Source organism: Myodes glareolus, chromosome 11 (genome assembly GCF_982192425.1).
Source record: "Myodes glareolus chromosome 11, mMyoGla1.1, whole genome shotgun sequence".
Taxonomy (NCBI): domain Eukaryota; kingdom Metazoa; phylum Chordata; class Mammalia; order Rodentia; family Cricetidae; genus Myodes; species Myodes glareolus.
In genome coordinates, this window is record NC_142036.1 from 24,074,005 (window position 1) to 24,091,337 (window position 17,333).

The 17,333-nt window shown below is 45.0% G+C and overlaps 1 protein-coding gene across 8 annotated transcripts in view; it reads right to left on the reverse strand.

The window, feature by feature from the left end:
- The window catches only part of Unc79 (unc-79 subunit of NALCN channel complex), a 246,882-nt gene that overhangs the window by 42,439 nt on the left and 187,110 nt on the right, over positions 1-17,333 (reverse strand). For all 8 annotated transcript variants that reach the window (XM_085697861.2, XM_048449516.3, XM_048449519.3 and 5 more), the window contains 6 exons: positions 15,378-15,480; positions 11,959-12,099; positions 7,888-7,926; positions 2,601-2,713; positions 2,435-2,520; positions 1,725-1,898 (listed from right to left, as the gene is read on the reverse strand). In XM_085697861.2, coding sequence (XP_085553987.2) covers positions 1,725-1,898; positions 2,435-2,520; positions 2,601-2,713; positions 7,888-7,926; positions 11,959-12,099; positions 15,378-15,480 — 656 coding nt within the window. The remainder of the gene's footprint in view (positions 1-1,724; positions 1,899-2,434; positions 2,521-2,600; positions 2,714-7,887; positions 7,927-11,958; positions 12,100-15,377; positions 15,481-17,333) is intronic.

Here is a 17,333-nt window from a genome sequence, read left to right on the forward strand (position 1 = left end):
CCCTTCCTCTGGGATTTGTTTATTTTAATTTTTCACAAGATTAGGGATTAAACTTGGTCCTTGTGCATAGCAAGGTGTTGTACCACTGAGCAAGGCCTCCCCAGTTCCGTAGGTGGGAATTCACCCTCCCTTTGTCATGAAAAGACATAAGCCAGAACCTGGAGACAAGCAGCAAAATTTCTCTCTAACATCCATACAGAGAGAAAAAAAACACACTTTCAAGAGTCTAGATCAAAATAGTCTTTGAAAACCTCTGAGTTTTCAGGGTCGGGAGGAAATTCGCAAATAACAAGCTGTTGTTTACTATTGTGAGCATATCACTAAAGCCACACCAGTTTTTACAGCCGGACAATGGTCCCCTTCAACAAAGGATAAACTAAGCCAGAGGGTCTCCTAGAGGACCCCTGGACCTGCGGTGTGTCTGTCACCTGACCTCGCTCCCCCCAGTCACAGCCCTCTGTCACTAGCAGGGACAGTGGTGCACACTGAAGTCTGAGACCTCCTTCAGTGACACTTCCCAAAGACAAACTGCAAGATTTTCACTGGGGGATATTTCCTAAGAGATTAAAGACAAAACGGAATCAGTTTTCAGATATGACAGAATAGAGAACTTCCTTACACAAACCCTGGCAGTATTTCCTAAGAAGCTTCTAAAAGAACTCAGCCTGTTTAATATGCCAATGCCCTTCAGAATTGACATGACATTTACTTACTTTAAACCAGAAGCTGAAAACCAGCTGCTGATCAGGCCAAACCCTGGTGACTTAAAAACCAGGAAATGTCATCTTAGGGGGGAAAAAAGCGGGAGTGGGGGAGGAGGGAGGTCCACATGCTGAGGCTTGTTTCCATAAAACCACCATCAGCAGGAGCGGACGGCAGACTGCAGCCCTCGGCAGGAGCGGTGCATTAACACTGTCGAGGGCCTCAGCTCTCCTTATTAGCGTATCTGGCACCACTCCACTCATTAACCTTTCGGCAGGGCCCCTGTGGGCACAGCTGATTGGCACACATTAGGCATGGCAGTTGTTTACAGCGGCAGCACTCCCTGCTGGTCAGCAATTTCACTAGCGCACTTGGGGTATGTGTGTGTGTGTGTGTGTGTGTGTGTGTGTGTGTGTCTGTCAGTCTTCCCAATTCCAGTGTTGATCCAAACTCTAGAAACTGTCCCACAGAAAATCATGGTGGCCTTCCTTGAACATTACATGGACACTATCCAAAAATATCACTTTAAATAATTCTCTAAAACTAACACTTTACCAATGTCTGGACTGCTTTTAGACAAAACTATTAATTTCCTTGCCACTCAAGGAAAAAAGAAAACCTTCTGCATAAAGAGTATCTAAGGACTGGAGTTCAGAGGAATGTTACCTAGCATGCATAAGATGCTGAAAACAAAATCAAAAACAAATTAAGAAAGAGAGAGAGAGGGGAAGACAGAAAGACACATAAGGGAACAAACCATATTCTACTGGCACCCTTTTATCCAACTGAAAACCATGTGGTCACTGGACAGCTTCGTTCTCAGTGGATAAAATATCCACTCCATGCTGCTGACAACCTGTGATGTTGCAGACTGAGGGGCCTGAATAACTCTCTCCACTCTGGCTGACAGATTTCCCACAGACCTTTGGGATCTATTGGATCACTTGACCGTGCTTCATGTGCTGGTCTCTGTAAGCGAATGGGCAGAAAGCAATGGAAACTAAACACTTGTCTGAGCTCACCTTCAGAGGTAAAACACAAGGCAGCTTGGCAAAAAATGTCTGAAACTGGTTGCTGATTGTTGTCCAGAGGCTACTAGGAGAATCCATGGGCAGAGCTTCCATGAACGTGGCAATGTTTTCCAAACAGCGGATCATAGCACCCCCTGCTGGTAAATTCTTTTTGTTATTTAGACCCTAAAAACACAAAAGCATAGGCAATCAACTGCTGAAAGCAGTGAAGGAGTTCATAAAGCTATCCAGTGACAGCTTCTTTAGAAATCATATAGTCACACTATAAACATGCCGGACAGCTTGCTACACAGGCTGACCGTTCCAACAGGCAGGAAGAACACAGAAGAAAAACCAGTTATGTTTAGAAAAGCCTCCAGGAGAAACTGGTGATCTTTAAGTCCAAGAGGTATTATCGGATCATGAAATAGGAACTATGTAAGGCTTTATAACTTGGGTGATTGGATGCTCAGAAGACAATGAATGATGCCTGCTGGAAAGAATCCTCCAGAATAAAGGCTGGAGCTATTGATAATAGCAGCAGCTGCTTTCTTCCTAGCCACCGCTGGGCATGGTGACATCAAGGGGACTTCTCGATGTTGCTCATAAAGACTTGGAGCCAACCCCAAGATACAGCATAACACCATGAAGTGGTTCAAAAAGGACACAGGCATGGTACCTGACACTGGCTGAGGCCTAGGGCGTTCTTCTTGCAAACCTACCTCCAAGAGTTGACTGAGGGCAGCAATTGAGCTCAGCTCATTGAAGTCCATGAGCGATGTGGCTAAGGTCCGTAAAAACGTTCCATCTATAAAGCAAACAGAGTTAGCAGCATTTTCGGGTACTGGCCGGACTTGTAGTGTCTGGGTCCTCAGGGGAGTGAGTTACCTTTGATGGCACTCTGGAACAGCTGGGGGAAGATGCCATTGGGTGCCAGCTGGTGGAAGATACAGCGAAGGAACTGCTTGGCCACACCTGCTGCATTGCCGGGAACCATCATGCTGCATTCAAACACAGAAGAGAGACACAAGCTATGGGCCAACGAGCATGTGTGTGCCATGACTTAGAGTTTAGGCTTTGAACGCCATGATTTTATGTAATATCTTGCCATTTCCCTCAGTGAGATGAAATTATCCATAGTCATACCTTCATGGCAACTTTTTAGATGGATCCCAGAAGTGCCAAAGTGACAGCAGAATTATTCCAGGCCTCCTAAATATAGCTGAGTATCCCAAAGCCAGTGACCTGAGAAGGCCACATGTCCAGAAGGGGATGGATGTCATCAGCGAGGACGTACTAAGGAAGTGTAATTGGCCAAGAGAGAGCTGCCCTGAGGGAGTCAGGAGTTTTATATACCACTGCCTTGTAGACAAGACACTAGAGTGGACAGTTCCTGAGGTGTTTGGGTGGGGGAGGAAGTTGCCAGAAGGAAGAAATCAACTGAATGAAAAGGAAGCTGTCCCAATCCATCTACTACAGCCTCGTGATGCCAAGTCTACCCTGACATCTCAGTTCACAGATTTATACCAAAAATGGCCTTCCAGGGAAACAAAACCCTGAACTTGCAACTAATTAAAAAAAAAAAACAGAACTAGGAAACCTTTTGTTGTTTCATGAGGCTCCATAGCTGTAAAACTGACAGCAGCTAAAGCAGTTATCTAAGTAAATAAATAAAAACAAGGAGGGAACAGAAAGAGAAAGCACAGACCAGGGTTCCTCTGGCACTGAACCCAAACACATCGCATTTGGATATATACATACAAGGAAAATACATCATGATCAAGTAGGGTTTATTCCTAAATATCAGAAAAATGTCACAATCAATGCAGTGGCTGGGGAGAAGGAAGGAAGAGGACAGAGCTCAGATCCTCTCCATGGGCACAGAGTCGCCTATAACTCCAGCCTCAGAAGATGGAAATGGGGATTCCCCCAAGTGAGCAAGCTTTCTATCCAGACTAGTTGCACCAGCAAGCTTGGGGCTTGATGGAGAGACCCTGACTCAAAGTATAAAGTGGAAGAATGATCAAGGAAGATTCCTGACATCAACGTTGGGCCTCCAAAAGCTAGTGCACACACAGTTGCACACATGTACACCCACACACATACACGCATACTAGACACATAAAGAAGAGGAAAAACCAACATAATTCAATACATTAATGGAAAAACACACAATTTTAAAATAATTCAATATATTGGAAATAGAAAGAAACATCCTCAATTGTTTTTTTTAAAATGTGTCTGTGAAAAGCTATGGCTGACTATAAACAGAACAGGATGTTAAGCAGGGAATAAGCTAGAATGGCCCCTTCCATGTCTCTGATGGAGCTGGCGGATCCAGCTACTAGGAAGTAGCAAAGAGGCAAAAATAACAGCGAGGAAATAGCAAAAATCATTGTTTGCAGGTGATACGATGTTTGCCAAACAAAACTAAGCCCTAAGGAGTCTAGAAAGGAACTTCTAAAACGTGTAAGTTCAGCTAGGATACAACCATAATTCAGAAAAACCAATTTACCCACCAGAAAATTTTTGAAAATTATTTTCGTCAAAGTTCAATTTACATTGAAATTGAAAACATAAAATTCTTAGGGATAAATTTACACAGCATAGCCAAAGACTTACAAGAGCACTGCTCAACACCGCTTGGGGGGGCTGGGTTGATGGCTCGGTCAGGACAGCACTTGCCTTACAAAGCCAATGGCCTGAGCCTAAAGCCCAGAATCCTCCACACAGGGAAAGGTGCAGTAGTGTGCAAATGGAATCCCAGCATTGGGGAGGTAAAAACAAGGGCTCCCAGGGGCTCGCAAACCAGGCAGTCTAGCCTGATTGGTGAGCTCTAGACCAATAGGAGACCTTGTCTCAAAGGAGCTTGATGGCACTTGTAAGGATAACACCTAAGGTTGCTTCCAGTCTCCACACATATGTGCATACACACCTATGCATATATTTCAAAAACATAGCTGAGAGAAATGTAAACTATCATGAAATGGAGATGTATACATGTTCATTAGTTGGACAATCCAGCATTTTTTTCTGAGTAATTACCAAATTGATGTACACTTTCAGTAAGCATTTTTCTAAGCAAGGTGAAACTTGAGCATGGTGTGGGTGTGGTGTGGGCATGGCATGGGCATGGTATGGGCACGGTGTGGGCATGATGTAGGCATGGTGTGGGCATGGCGTAGGCATGGTGTAGGTGTGGTGTGGGCTGGTGTGGGCATGGTGTGTGTATGGCATGGGCATGGTGTAGGTGTGATGTGGGCTGGTGTGGGCATGGTATGGCATGTTGTGGGCATGGTGTTGACATGGTGTGGACAGAGCATGGATGTTGTATAGGTATGGTGTAGGTGTTGTGTGGGCATGGTGTGGTACTGAAACCTGACATCTCAGCACTGGGGAGACAGGAAGGAGAATCACCATGAGTCTGAGGCCAGCCAGGGCACATAACAAGATACTGTCCTGAAAAGCCAAAAGAGAGAGAGAGAGAGAGAGAGAGAGAGAGAGAGAGAGACTAATTTGGAAATTAAAAATCTAGATATCTAAACAAATCAAAAAAGAAAAGACACTAAGGAAGAGGACCCCTGCTACCTGATGCCAGGACTCACCACTGTAACACCACTGTAATCTTGACTGTGTGGCATGAGATCATTGGTTCTCAACCTTGGGTTTAGACTCCTTTGGGAGTCAAATATCAGTTATCCTGCATATCAGATATTTACATTGTAATTCATAACTGCAGCAAAAACGCAGTAGTTCAGAAGTAGTAATGATATAATGTTATGATTGGGAGGCCACCACAGCACAAGGCCACAGCATTAGGAAGGTTGAGAGCCTCTGAGCTAGACTGAGGATCAGTATAAAGACTATAGGAGCCAGGTGGGAAGCCCAGATACAAGCTACCACATTGGTACCTGGAGTTTCTCACAGTGGGTCAATGAGAAAAGGAGTCTTTAAAACAAGAAGGTGCCAACATAGATTGATATTGGACGTGAATAAAAATAATGATCCTACTGCAACCCAACACCGTATATAAAAAATAATTTTGATGGAACACATGAAGTGTTAAATATAAATGCTAAGGTCTTGAAGTGTCTGGAAGGAAAAAGAGAACACCCATGAGTTGGCAGTAGACGAGCTTTCTTAGTTGACCACTAAAAATTCATAACCACACATACTTTGAAGCTTGGATAAGTTAGAGTTCCTTTAAATTAAAGACTTGTCAGCAAATTAAAGCATCAAGAGAATGCCTGAGTAAGTCCGACATGGGTAAAAAATTCTAAAAACGTATTTATACTGCGAAGCCCTATAACTACAGAGTAGAAAGAAAACAGCATGTTAAAAAGATGGAAAAGAATATTTAAATAGACACTTCAGGAAAGAATATATAAAACAGTCAGTGAGCACTTGAAAAAATGTCATCAGGAAGATGCATATTAAAACTACAGAGACAGCCACCACATAGCCACCCCATCTGCTATAATTAAAGATACCAACGATGTCAGAATCTGGCAAGGATATGGGATAGCCCAAGTCTCGCTGATGGTGGGAATATAAAATAATATAATTATCTGACATAAGAGAAATAGCATAAGCCTCATTTAATATTTACTTTCACTTAAGTGCCCATGTGTGAGTATGAACACAAGCGTTCAGATGCCTTCAGAGGTCACCAAAGGGCACTGGGCCCTCCAGAACTGGAAGTACAGGCAGTTGTGAGCTGACTAACATGGGGGGGGGGCGCTGAGAAACAAAGGCAGGACCTCTGGAAGAGCAGCAAGCACTCCTAGCTGCCGAGCCATCTCTCCAGCCCCTAGCACGACCATTTTTATACAACCATATTTATGTAAGAGAAATTCTGATTTCTTATTTTAAAAAAATCAATCATGCATGACTCATGTGACCCAACAATTCCATTTCCAAGAGAAATAAAGTATTTACAAAGAACCTTATATAAGAATGTTCATAACGGCAAAGAAATTGCACCAAGTCAGAAATAATCCAGATACCCTTGAATAAAAACCCAAATAAACCATGTGGTGCATGGTGCATGGCCAGCTTTGACAAATAGACAGCATGAATAAACCTCAAAGCATGGTTACCTGCAGAAGGCAGACACGAAGGAGCGCAGGCAACACAGCTGCACGCATGCAAAGCCCTAAGGCAGGCAAAAACTAATACATGGCTGAAGAACATCGTGTTTCCTCCTATGAATGGAGGGCAGCTGGCATGGTATGAGGTGGACTTTTCTGGGAATCATGGTTAAGCTCTGTGTCTTGACAGGGTCTCAGGTCTGCAGGCAAAGCTACCTGTCCAAACTCAGGGGATTTAGGTATTTAGGGTTTGTGTATTTTCTTCTGTGAATTTTACAACAGAAAAGGAACGCTAAAGTACTACATGGTGTCTGTCAACAGGAGTGTATTATACGCATGAGCCCTGCTAAGACAGAGGGTCTTGAGTGTTTTAAGGCAAAGCATGCTGGTCCTCGCTTTGTTCCCTGTGTATTCAATAAAAGCTGAACTCCCCACAGTAACCTCCATGCTGCTATCTGGCCTGGGTGCCTCTATCTCTTTCGTTTCATTTTCGGCCATGTTCTCTGAAGCCACCTTGGTCTGTTTCCAAACTCACCATCCTCGTTCCAGACTTAAAGCCCTTGTCCTTGTTGTGCCCTCTGCTCTGCAGTAGAGCATTTTCCCTGAATGCTTGAGGCCCTTGGTTGGATTTGCAATGTAACGGACAACAAAAACTAATACACACACATGCACAGAACAACAGCAGCAGTCACTTAAGTAGACTGGAGAGCTGGCTCATTGGGTTAAGAGCCTTGGCTGCTCTTCCAGTGTACAATACCCAGCACCCACATAGTGGCTCACAACCATCTAAAATAGGATCTGAAGCCCTCTTCTGGCATGCAGGTATATATTCAGAGTACTCATACATAAAATATAAATAAATTAAACTTTAAAAAGCAAACCAATGAACTATTACAAGTTGGGCTTAAAAGTACTTGCTAACTGAAACGAGTCAATGCGTAAATGCACAAATCTGATCAGAAATTAGCGGGGCTGCAAAGGAATAGCAGCTGTCTTCCTGGGGCACGCCTGTCCGTGGCCAGTGTCAGAACCGTGTGGACATGCACAGAGAACCTAGAGAAACGAGACCCACTCAACGTTCTTACCTTTCTGCTTGATTAGAAAAGGTCGTGCTGGATGCGAGCCTAGGAAATAAAGTAAACAGTCACACAGTATCTTAGCTTTCCGTGGTGAATGCATTAGCACTGAGCTAGGCCTTTGGTTCAGGTCTGGACAGTGAGACTACAGCTATTGACAATTCCTTTGGTGGGCGTCAGAGGCCCCACTCTGCGGCCATGTCCACTCTCCCAAACCTGACTTCTGTGTCAGTCACAGACTCCCATGGAAAGGTACACAGGTAAAAGAGTTTACTGTCATCCACCCAGCCTAAAAAAATGGCAGCTGTAGCCCACTGGATGGACACCAGAATCTGTCTACTAGTGACCCCTGCGTTCACTCAAATTCATTTCTCCATTACCAACCTCTGGAACCCGACTACAAGCAAACCACACATTGCAAACCCTGTAGCACAGCAGGAGAGACAGCAGAGGTGTCTCAGCTTGGTGTCGAGTGGGAGTGGTGGGAAGAGAGGTCTGTCATCTGGAGATGAGAGTGATGAAGTCACCAACACTGACCACACTTGAATACAGCAGTGTGGTTCCTTAGCCATGGCATATGTGCTCTCACGGCAGAGAATGAAGCCAATTGGTGGGTTCTAAAGGACATACTATAGTCTATAAGATATTGAAGACACCATCTTTCTATTTTAGTAGGGCAGCTGAAGGGACCAAGAGTTTTGGAGAGAGATGGTGGCTCTAGCAACTGCCGTTGTAGTATCGTCCCCAGCAGCCTTGGCTATAGGCCCTTATGCTGAAGATTCCATGATGGAGAAAGAAAGATCGGCAACTCAATGGAACAATAATCAAGGGTGTGGGAAGCGTGGCCTTAAAGGATTCACCTGAAAGCCGGGGGGGATGAAGCCTGAAAGGGATCTGAGCAGACAGCTCTATATGAGATAGGAAATACTGGAGGGAGACATGAAAGGGCTGTGTGGAGCAGACTCCTAGGACATCCAGAGGGCGGTCTGTGGAGTTGTCCCTGGCAGTACTGCTAAGGTCACCATGGCTCATCAGGCATTCTTCACAGTGAAACTGGGCGTGTGAAGAAAGCTGCAGCGAGGTGACTGCGGAACCCGCTTCCTTGGCAGCTTCCTAGTCAAGATTAGGCTACCAAGAGTCATGCCCATTTGCACTCAATGTTTTTCAGTCTCTCGCCATATACCTAAAGGAGCTAGACAGTCAAGTGTAAGGATATAGGTGTCTAAGTGTCCATACGTGGGAGGATGTAAATGTGTGTGCCACTGTTTTCCTTCAAAGCTCATGTTCCCACCCTAACCGTTGGTAGTAGCCGGGACCCGGATTGTCTGTGCACAGCTTCCTCTCTCTGTCCTCTGTGGCTCAGATCAGCTGTGCCAGGAGGGCAGCAGAGCCGAACCACAACTCCATCTGCTCTCTAACTACAGAGAGGTGAGAGTAGGAACTGAGGTCACGCCTTAATAAAAACCTTCAGCTCCACAGGTGGAAGAAATAGAGGATGCAGCACTTATTCTATAATTACCAAGACTGAGTTAAAATAATGGCTTGAATGGAGCTACCTTTCCCTTCTCTCTTCTAGTTCCCATATTCATCAAGTACTTTTTACAATGGCTTTGGAATTTTGGTTACACTTAACTTTACGCTGTCTCTAACTATGTAACTCTAAAGAAACTCCAAAAAATAATCAGGGAGGTCTGGATGGGGAGAGGGCTCCATGGGTAAGAACACTTGTGCAAGCATGAGGACCTGAGTTCACATTCCCAGCACTCAGGTAGAAAACTTGGGAGTGTTTGTATATGCCTGTAGCCCCAATGCTGGGAAGTGGAGACACTCAGACTCTGGGAGCTCATTGTCAGTCAGCCTAGCAAAATCAGCAAGCTTCCAGTTCAAGGAGAGACCCTGGCTCCAGGGAATAAGGAGAAGAGTGAGAAGCAAGACACTCAAAGTCCTCTTACTTCTGCATATGCAAATAGGTATGCCCACACTCTCACACACACAATACATGTACCATACATATATATACCACACTACACTCACACACAATACACATACCATACACACATATACCATACTACACTCACACACAATACACGTGCCATACACAAATATACCATACTACACTCACACACAATACACACGCCATACACACATATATCATACTACACTCACACATACCACACACATACTATACATACACATACCATGCCGTATCATACACATGAACTGGGGCAAGGAGCAAAGAACAGGATTATATATTTTTTGTGGTCAAGTTTTCCTTTTTTAATTTGACCTCTACTTAATTTGACTACTACTTCTGCATATGTATGTGAGTGTACATGATATATATGTGTGTGTGCACATACATGCAGACACAGAGGCCAGAGGAGGTGTCAGCATCCTGTTCTACTACTCTCTGTCTTCTTTCCTGGAGACAGAGTCCCTCGCTAACCCTGGAGCTTGGCTGGCCAAGACTCCCAGTGGTCCTTCCCCCGTCTCCAGGAACGCAGGGGCTACAGGCACTCACCCATGAATGCCTGCCTTATTATGTGACACTGGGAACTTGAGTTCAGGCATGCATGCTTGCACAGCAAGTGTCTTACCCACTGAGCCATCCCCACAGCCCCTGTTCTTATTATTTTTAAAGTTAAGGGTCGCTATATTCAGGCTAGCTCTCAGTAGAGGTGGTGGCACATGCCCACAATCCTAGCACTTTGAAGGCAGCATTGTTGGTTGAGGCAGCCTAGGATACAGAAGGAAACCCTGTGAGAGGCCAACCTATGCTACATAGTGAATATATCAAAACCAAATCAAAAGATAAACAAAAACAAAACAAAAACAACAACAAAAACCCGACAAACCAAAAAGATTGTTTTTCCCTCCCCCAAACTCTGAGTGCTTGCAGATTTTGCCTCCTCTAAACAATGGGAAGCATTTCCATTTCAGGCTTCTCGAGGTCTTCTGTCTTATATGGCCACCCAATGATTTCACACAAAACTGTCCCTTTCAACAACCAAGTCATAGCCAGGCATGATGGCATACATCTCTAATCCCAGTAACTCAGGAGGCTAAGGCTGGAAGACTACAAGGTCAAAGCCACCTGAGGTTACACAGCAAGTTCAAGGTCAACCTGGGCTGCATAGCAAGACCCTATCTAAAAAAACAAAAGGAAACAAACAAAAAGCTCCACAAATCACCTGAACAAAGGTCTAGGCCTTGTTTTTTTTTTATTTTTTGATCTTTAATTTTATTTTATGTATATGGTGTTATTCTTGCATATCTGTCTGTTGACTGTGTGTGTGCAGCACCCTCAAAGGCCAGAAAAGGTCATCAGATCCCCTGGGGTAGTGTTAATAGACAGTTGCGAGCTGCCATGTGGGTGCTGGGAATTGAACCTGGGTTCTCTGGAATAGCAGACAGTGATCTTTACTACTGAGCCTTCTCTCCAGGCCCTGAAGCTGGGTCTTAACGGTGACGGTTCAAGGCACCCAGCAGTGCTGGCAGAGATCAGAACTTAGCAAGCTCATGCAGAACTTAACACAGTATCTATGAGCTGCACTGTTATTGCTGAGCTGGAATTTAGTCATGAGCACAAAACACATTCTAATGTCTATACATGAAGGGAACTCCCTTCATAATAACACTCAGACTGAAGGTCCTGTTCCCTTTACCTGAGCCTGATCTGTGAAGGGCACACATTGATGCCCTGAATTGAACAGTTAAGTTCAGTTAAGTTCAAGATCTTCCTTGAGATCACGAAAGAAGTGTCAGGTTCACCACAAAACAGGTCACAAGAGAGAATACAAAGCCTTCTATGGACACTAGCACACATATCAGCTCATACAGCAGATGGAGCAGCCATCAGAGCCCTTCGCACAGCTCCTCTAGCTTCTCTCTGACCTTGACTCATGACCTGGAACAGCTGGGGAATAAAATCAAAAGATGCTTCTGTCCGTCTTTTTAAAACTAGTCTAGAATTGATTCCTTAGGTACCAGGCATCTCCAAAGTGACTGGATGTTCCGATTTTAGGGTGCAGTTTTAAGGGAGGCCCCTTCCTAGCAGATAAACCAGAACCTAACATTCACCTTCCCACAGACTGCATGATATCCAGCAGCAGCGGGGCCGCCAGGTCTGGGCTCAGGTGAATGAATGTGGAGAGGACCACGATGGCTAGTCCCAGGGTTTCCTCATCGTACTCTTCGAGAATGGCCCCGCAGTCATGGCATCTGCAGAGAATACAGACAGAAGACGTTAGAAAGCTAACACACAAACACTGGCATTTGTCAGAAGTCTTGGGAAAGGTCCCAAAGGTGGTAACTGTCACTCTAATGTAAGTGGAGAATCCAGTGCCATTGTCACCATAAAACATGGGACGAGTGCGGGTGGCAGAGATCATGGACGTTCCTTCATGGTTCAGTCCACAGGCATCTGACCCTGCAGGGTCTCTGCTCCTTTAGAAAGGGCTTCAGGTAGACTAGCACCTTCCTGGACTTTAAGAAAGTGAAATTATGTCTAAGAATACTCAGTAACCGGATTTTTGGATCAGTTTTTACTGTTTTACTTAAGCACAAATAAAAATGCATGCGAGTTGCGTGATTTTTCACTTTCTTCATTGTACAGCTCGCCAATGTTTGGTAGCTCTGACAGTCACCTTTGCTGCTGTTTCCGCGCTGGTCTTGAGCTCCTGGAGGAAACACTGAGTGATCCCAGCACAGGTGGAGTTGCTCACATTCAGACTCTTCCAGATCCCTGATGCTGTGGACCGGGAACCTCTGGGAGCCACTGGCATGTGCCTGGTTTTCCTGTTCTATAACCGATGCTGGGCATCAGGATCTGGCCCTTCAATCTTCTAACACCTGTTGTCAATACTTCTGAGTTTCTGTCAGTTGTACCTAACTTTAATCTAGTGTTCTGACTGCTACAGAATGACCTTCAGGGTCCTCTATTTAAAGATCTTGGGCTTTATCAGGTGCTTAAGGGCAGCCATGATGCCATGTAGGAGAAGGAAGTCACCTCATAGCAGCACCAAGAAAGGAGGATGGGATTGCAGTAATTAGATTTATTTTTCTTTGTCAAAGTGAAAACTGCCTGGATATGGTTAGAAGCTTTCAAAAGCTATCCAGTATGTAGGCAGGAGACGGAGGACACAAGTGAACCCGGACACACCAGAAAGCCTGCGGTCTTCCCTTCTGCTCCCTTACACCGGCATTGTGACTCTAGTCCTACTGGACTAACGTGGAAGAGCACTGCCACTTGCTTTTAAGAAGCCCACAACTTACTGCGCTTAGCTGTGTCCTAATATAGGTTCCACTCAGCCCAACCAAATGCGGCTTTAGAAAGTGAACTTGAGAACTAAAAATAACTTAGGAACCAGAGCTACAGTTACTGCGTCCTTCCATCTAAAAGACTCCCAAACAAAAGCAAAAGAAGAGAGAGACTTAGAAGTTAATTTAACATTACGATTCCCATTTAGAATCCCGGAGACAGAGACAGAGCCACAAAAGCAAAGGGCAAGGAGGTGGCACAGTTGGTAAATTGTTCGCCACGGAAGCATGAAGACCTGAGGTTGGGTCCTAGTACCCAAGTAATAACGCTGGGTCTGGTGACAAGCACTTGCTAAGGGGAGCAGGTCCAGCAGGATCTCTGGGTCTGACTTACCAACTGCCTACCCTCCTAAATGAGCCAGAGGCCAATGAGAGATTTTGTTTCAAACAACATGGTGAATGGCTCCCAAGTGCAGCTGAGGCTGACCTCTGACCTCCACACACATGCTCACACAAATGCATTTACACTAGAACACACAGGAAAACACACACACACACACACACACACACACACACACACACACACGAGCAACCAGAAGCAACTAAGAAAAATGATAACTTGGGAAGAGGTTATGACACAAAACGGAGAAATTTTATCAAAGCTCTGGGGACATTCCAAGACAGTTTTACAAGCCAGGCACATTTGCTTCTCAAATGTGGCCACTGCGCTGGCAAGTTTTTATATCAACTTGATACAAGCTACGGTTGTCTGGGAAGAAGGGATTTTAACCGAGAAAACACCTCTATAGGCTGTCAGTGGGCAAGTCCGTGGGACATTTTCTTGACTGATGATTGACATGGGAGGGCCCAGCTAACTGCGGGCAGTGCCACCCCTGGGCAGGTGGTCGAGGGGTATAGAAAAAAGCAAGCTGAGACAGTGATGGGGGAACAAGCCAGTAAGCAGCACTCCTCCTTGGCCTCTGCATCAGTTCCTGCCTCCAAGTTCCTGCCTTGACTTCCCTAGATGATGGACTATAAGTTGGAAGATACCTTTGCTTTTGGTCACAGTGTTTAATCACAGCAGAGAAACCATAAGACAGTCACCAGCTCACTTCCGACTGCGCAATGAGACATCCCACGCGGATGTCTGCGCCATCCTTTCTACCTTGCTTGCCTTTATTAGATGTGTGAGCCACCTTTATCCAGGAGCCTGTCTAGTCCTGAGGGTCTGTCCAGGTTTGAAAATCTACAAGCCTTATTTAATTTATTATACTCATTAAACAAATATTGGTGTGCCAGGGACGACATAGGGTGCTTAGGACAATAGAAGAAGTCATTCTCATCCCAGGGAACTCACAATCTATTTTAAAACATACCTGTACTGTGCAGACAAAGAAGTAACATATACCGTGACAAGTGTTGGACAGACATGGACCAGAGGGCCCGGAAACTAGAGAAGGGCATGACTAATCCTGTTCCTCACCATCAGGGGCACTTTGCCTTCTGCTAGATCTTAAGTGTGTAAACAGGTGTTCACCAGGAAGATCAAGTACCAAGAGAGAACACATCAGGAATGCTCTGGATTCTGAAGGGGCTGAGGGGAACGGTAGGGACAGTCATACCCTAGGATGCCTTCTATTTAAACATGTGGACCTAGTCCTGTAAGAACTCAGGGCTATTGCAACTGACAGTCTGGGGGTGACAAACCAGTTTGAGATGTAGAGAATGGATTGTTCTTTCGGGATGGAATAAAATGGTCAGGCGGTGGTGGCACACGTCTTTAATCCCAGTACTCAGGAGGCAGAGGCAGGCAGATCTCTCTGAGTTCAAGGTCAGCCTGTTCTACAGAGTGCCAGGCTAGCCAGGGTTATGCAGAGAAACCCCATCTAGAACCTCCTGCCCCTCTGCTTAAAAAAAAAAAAAAGAAATAATAATGGAGTCTCTTTTTTTTTTATTCCTAGTGTAACAATTGGACATTTCTGGGCTGAAGATTTTATGGATATTAGATGTTTCTAGAAGTAAGTGGGATTATCTGATTCTATCCAAATTAAAAAAGGGGAGGGAGCTGCCAAAGCATAAACAAAACACTGCTCATGGCGTTTGCATTTCTAAATCGCAGTTGTGTACAACACAGCTTCAGCCTTGGAAAAGTAAAGTGTGTGACTCCAAAGCAAAGCGTGTTTCCTCACCGGGGACCAAACTCTAACTCAATACCCAAAGCAAAACACCGGGGCACTCACTTGTCCGTCATCACCGTTGGCTGCTCATCCGTGAATTCCTCAGGAGCAGGCACGAACATACTGGCTATGCTGGGTGCCGACAGCAGGCTAGATTTAGTGGCGCCTGGGTAAGCAGCAGAGAGACAACCATGAGTGCAAACAAGCTTCTGGGGTCAGCAAACTCTCCACTCTGCATTCATTAACCCTCAAAAGATCACATTCATGAGATCATGCACATCCCACCCACGGCAAAAATGTATGCTTTCTCCTCAGAAAGAATGACAGCTGAGAGAATGGTCACTAAAGACATGAGAATGCAAGTTTTAGATGCCTAGCCTGGAATGTAACGTTGTGGTCTGAGGTAGAAATGGTGTTGAAGTTCTCGCTTCCGCACTTCAGACCACCTCCCCGGGTAACGTTTCCAAAGCGTACTTCTGAGAAGCAGAGACTTACAAACACAAGTACCAACCATCTAAAAATATCTTCACCTTCCTAAGATCCCAACTGGGAATACAAATCTTGCTACCATACCTATCTATTGGCTGTTTCTGAGCCAGAATTCCTGAGCTAGCATCCCTTCCCAGGGATATCGGAGTTAACAAAGGATGCCCACAAAGATGTCGCACGGTGTCACAGACAAGAGCACAAAACTTAAATACAATCCTCCACAGTTCATGATAGGCACATTAGCCAAATGTGAAAAAGATTATTCCAGAGCAGAACAAAATCAGTCCAAAAATATACGGCAATGTGTCCACAATCTCACTAGGATCAACTCCAAGTAAGATTGCAACCAAAGGAACAAGAAGAGCTCTGGTGTGGGAGAATTGTCTGTATTCTGTCAATCATATTTTAATAAAACACTGATTGGCCAGGCAGGCAGTATAGGCGGGAAAGCCAGACAGGAAGTAGAGGTGGAGCAAAGAGACTGGGAGTTTTCTGGGACACAGGAAGCTCTCTCGCCACTCCTGCGCAGATCACTGAAGAGGCAGCATGTAACTTGCCCAGCTGAGAAAGGTACGGAGCCATGTGCTAAAGTAGATAAGGATAATGGGGTAATATGTGTCATAAGAGCTAATAAGTAGCCTGACCTAATGAGCCAATCAGTTTATAATCTTATGGAGTCCTGTGTGTGATTTTTCTTTGTTGCTTGCCGACTGTTGGGGTACTGGGAGGGACAGAAACCCCAACAAGCCAGCCCTCATATTACATATGGCGCCAACGTGTGGACAACTGTATCCACATAAAGCCTGAGACAGCTTGGGAAGTAATTCTAGGACAAAATAACAGCATTATGCATGGTTTCTTGGCAGCAGCAATTTCTCGGGTCTGCTCTGCTTGCTAGAGGCAAGCAAATGTTCTCATCTAAGAGAGGCTTCCTGACTCAGCTTTAGCTGCAAAACCTTGCAGCTCATTAAGAGGTCCTGCCACGAAACACTTAAACGGTGTTGATGAAAAGCTGAACGCATGCTTTTCGGTTTTAAGCTGTAGCAGGAAAAAAGCTGTGCTGTTTTAAAATGTCGGCTTTCTGGGCTGTCCTGCCAAGGCAATCTCTGACTCTTTCAGGCAGGCAGTCCGACTGAGTGTGGTCTGTGAGCAGAATGCTGCAGCTTGCTTGCTGGCAAGGACCTTGAAACGCCATAGAGTTGTGGCAGTGAACACAGCTCTGGCTGGTACCTCAGCCTTGAGGCTGAAAAGCTAAGGAATGAGCTGGATCTAGCCGTCAAAGCCACGGCTCTCCATATTGCTTAGTAAATTAATGGCTCATGTGGTCAGAAAAAGAAAAATATACAGTAAAGAGAGATTCAAAGAGGAAGAAAACCTCTAAATGGTTTACAGTGTGTTAAAAATATATGCAGGCTAAAGGTTAAAGTCATTAAAAATAAAAGAAGAAGAAAACGGAGACATAGGGTGTGGTAGTGCACACCTTTAATCCCAATGCCTGGGAGGCAGAGGCATATTGACCTCTGTGATTTC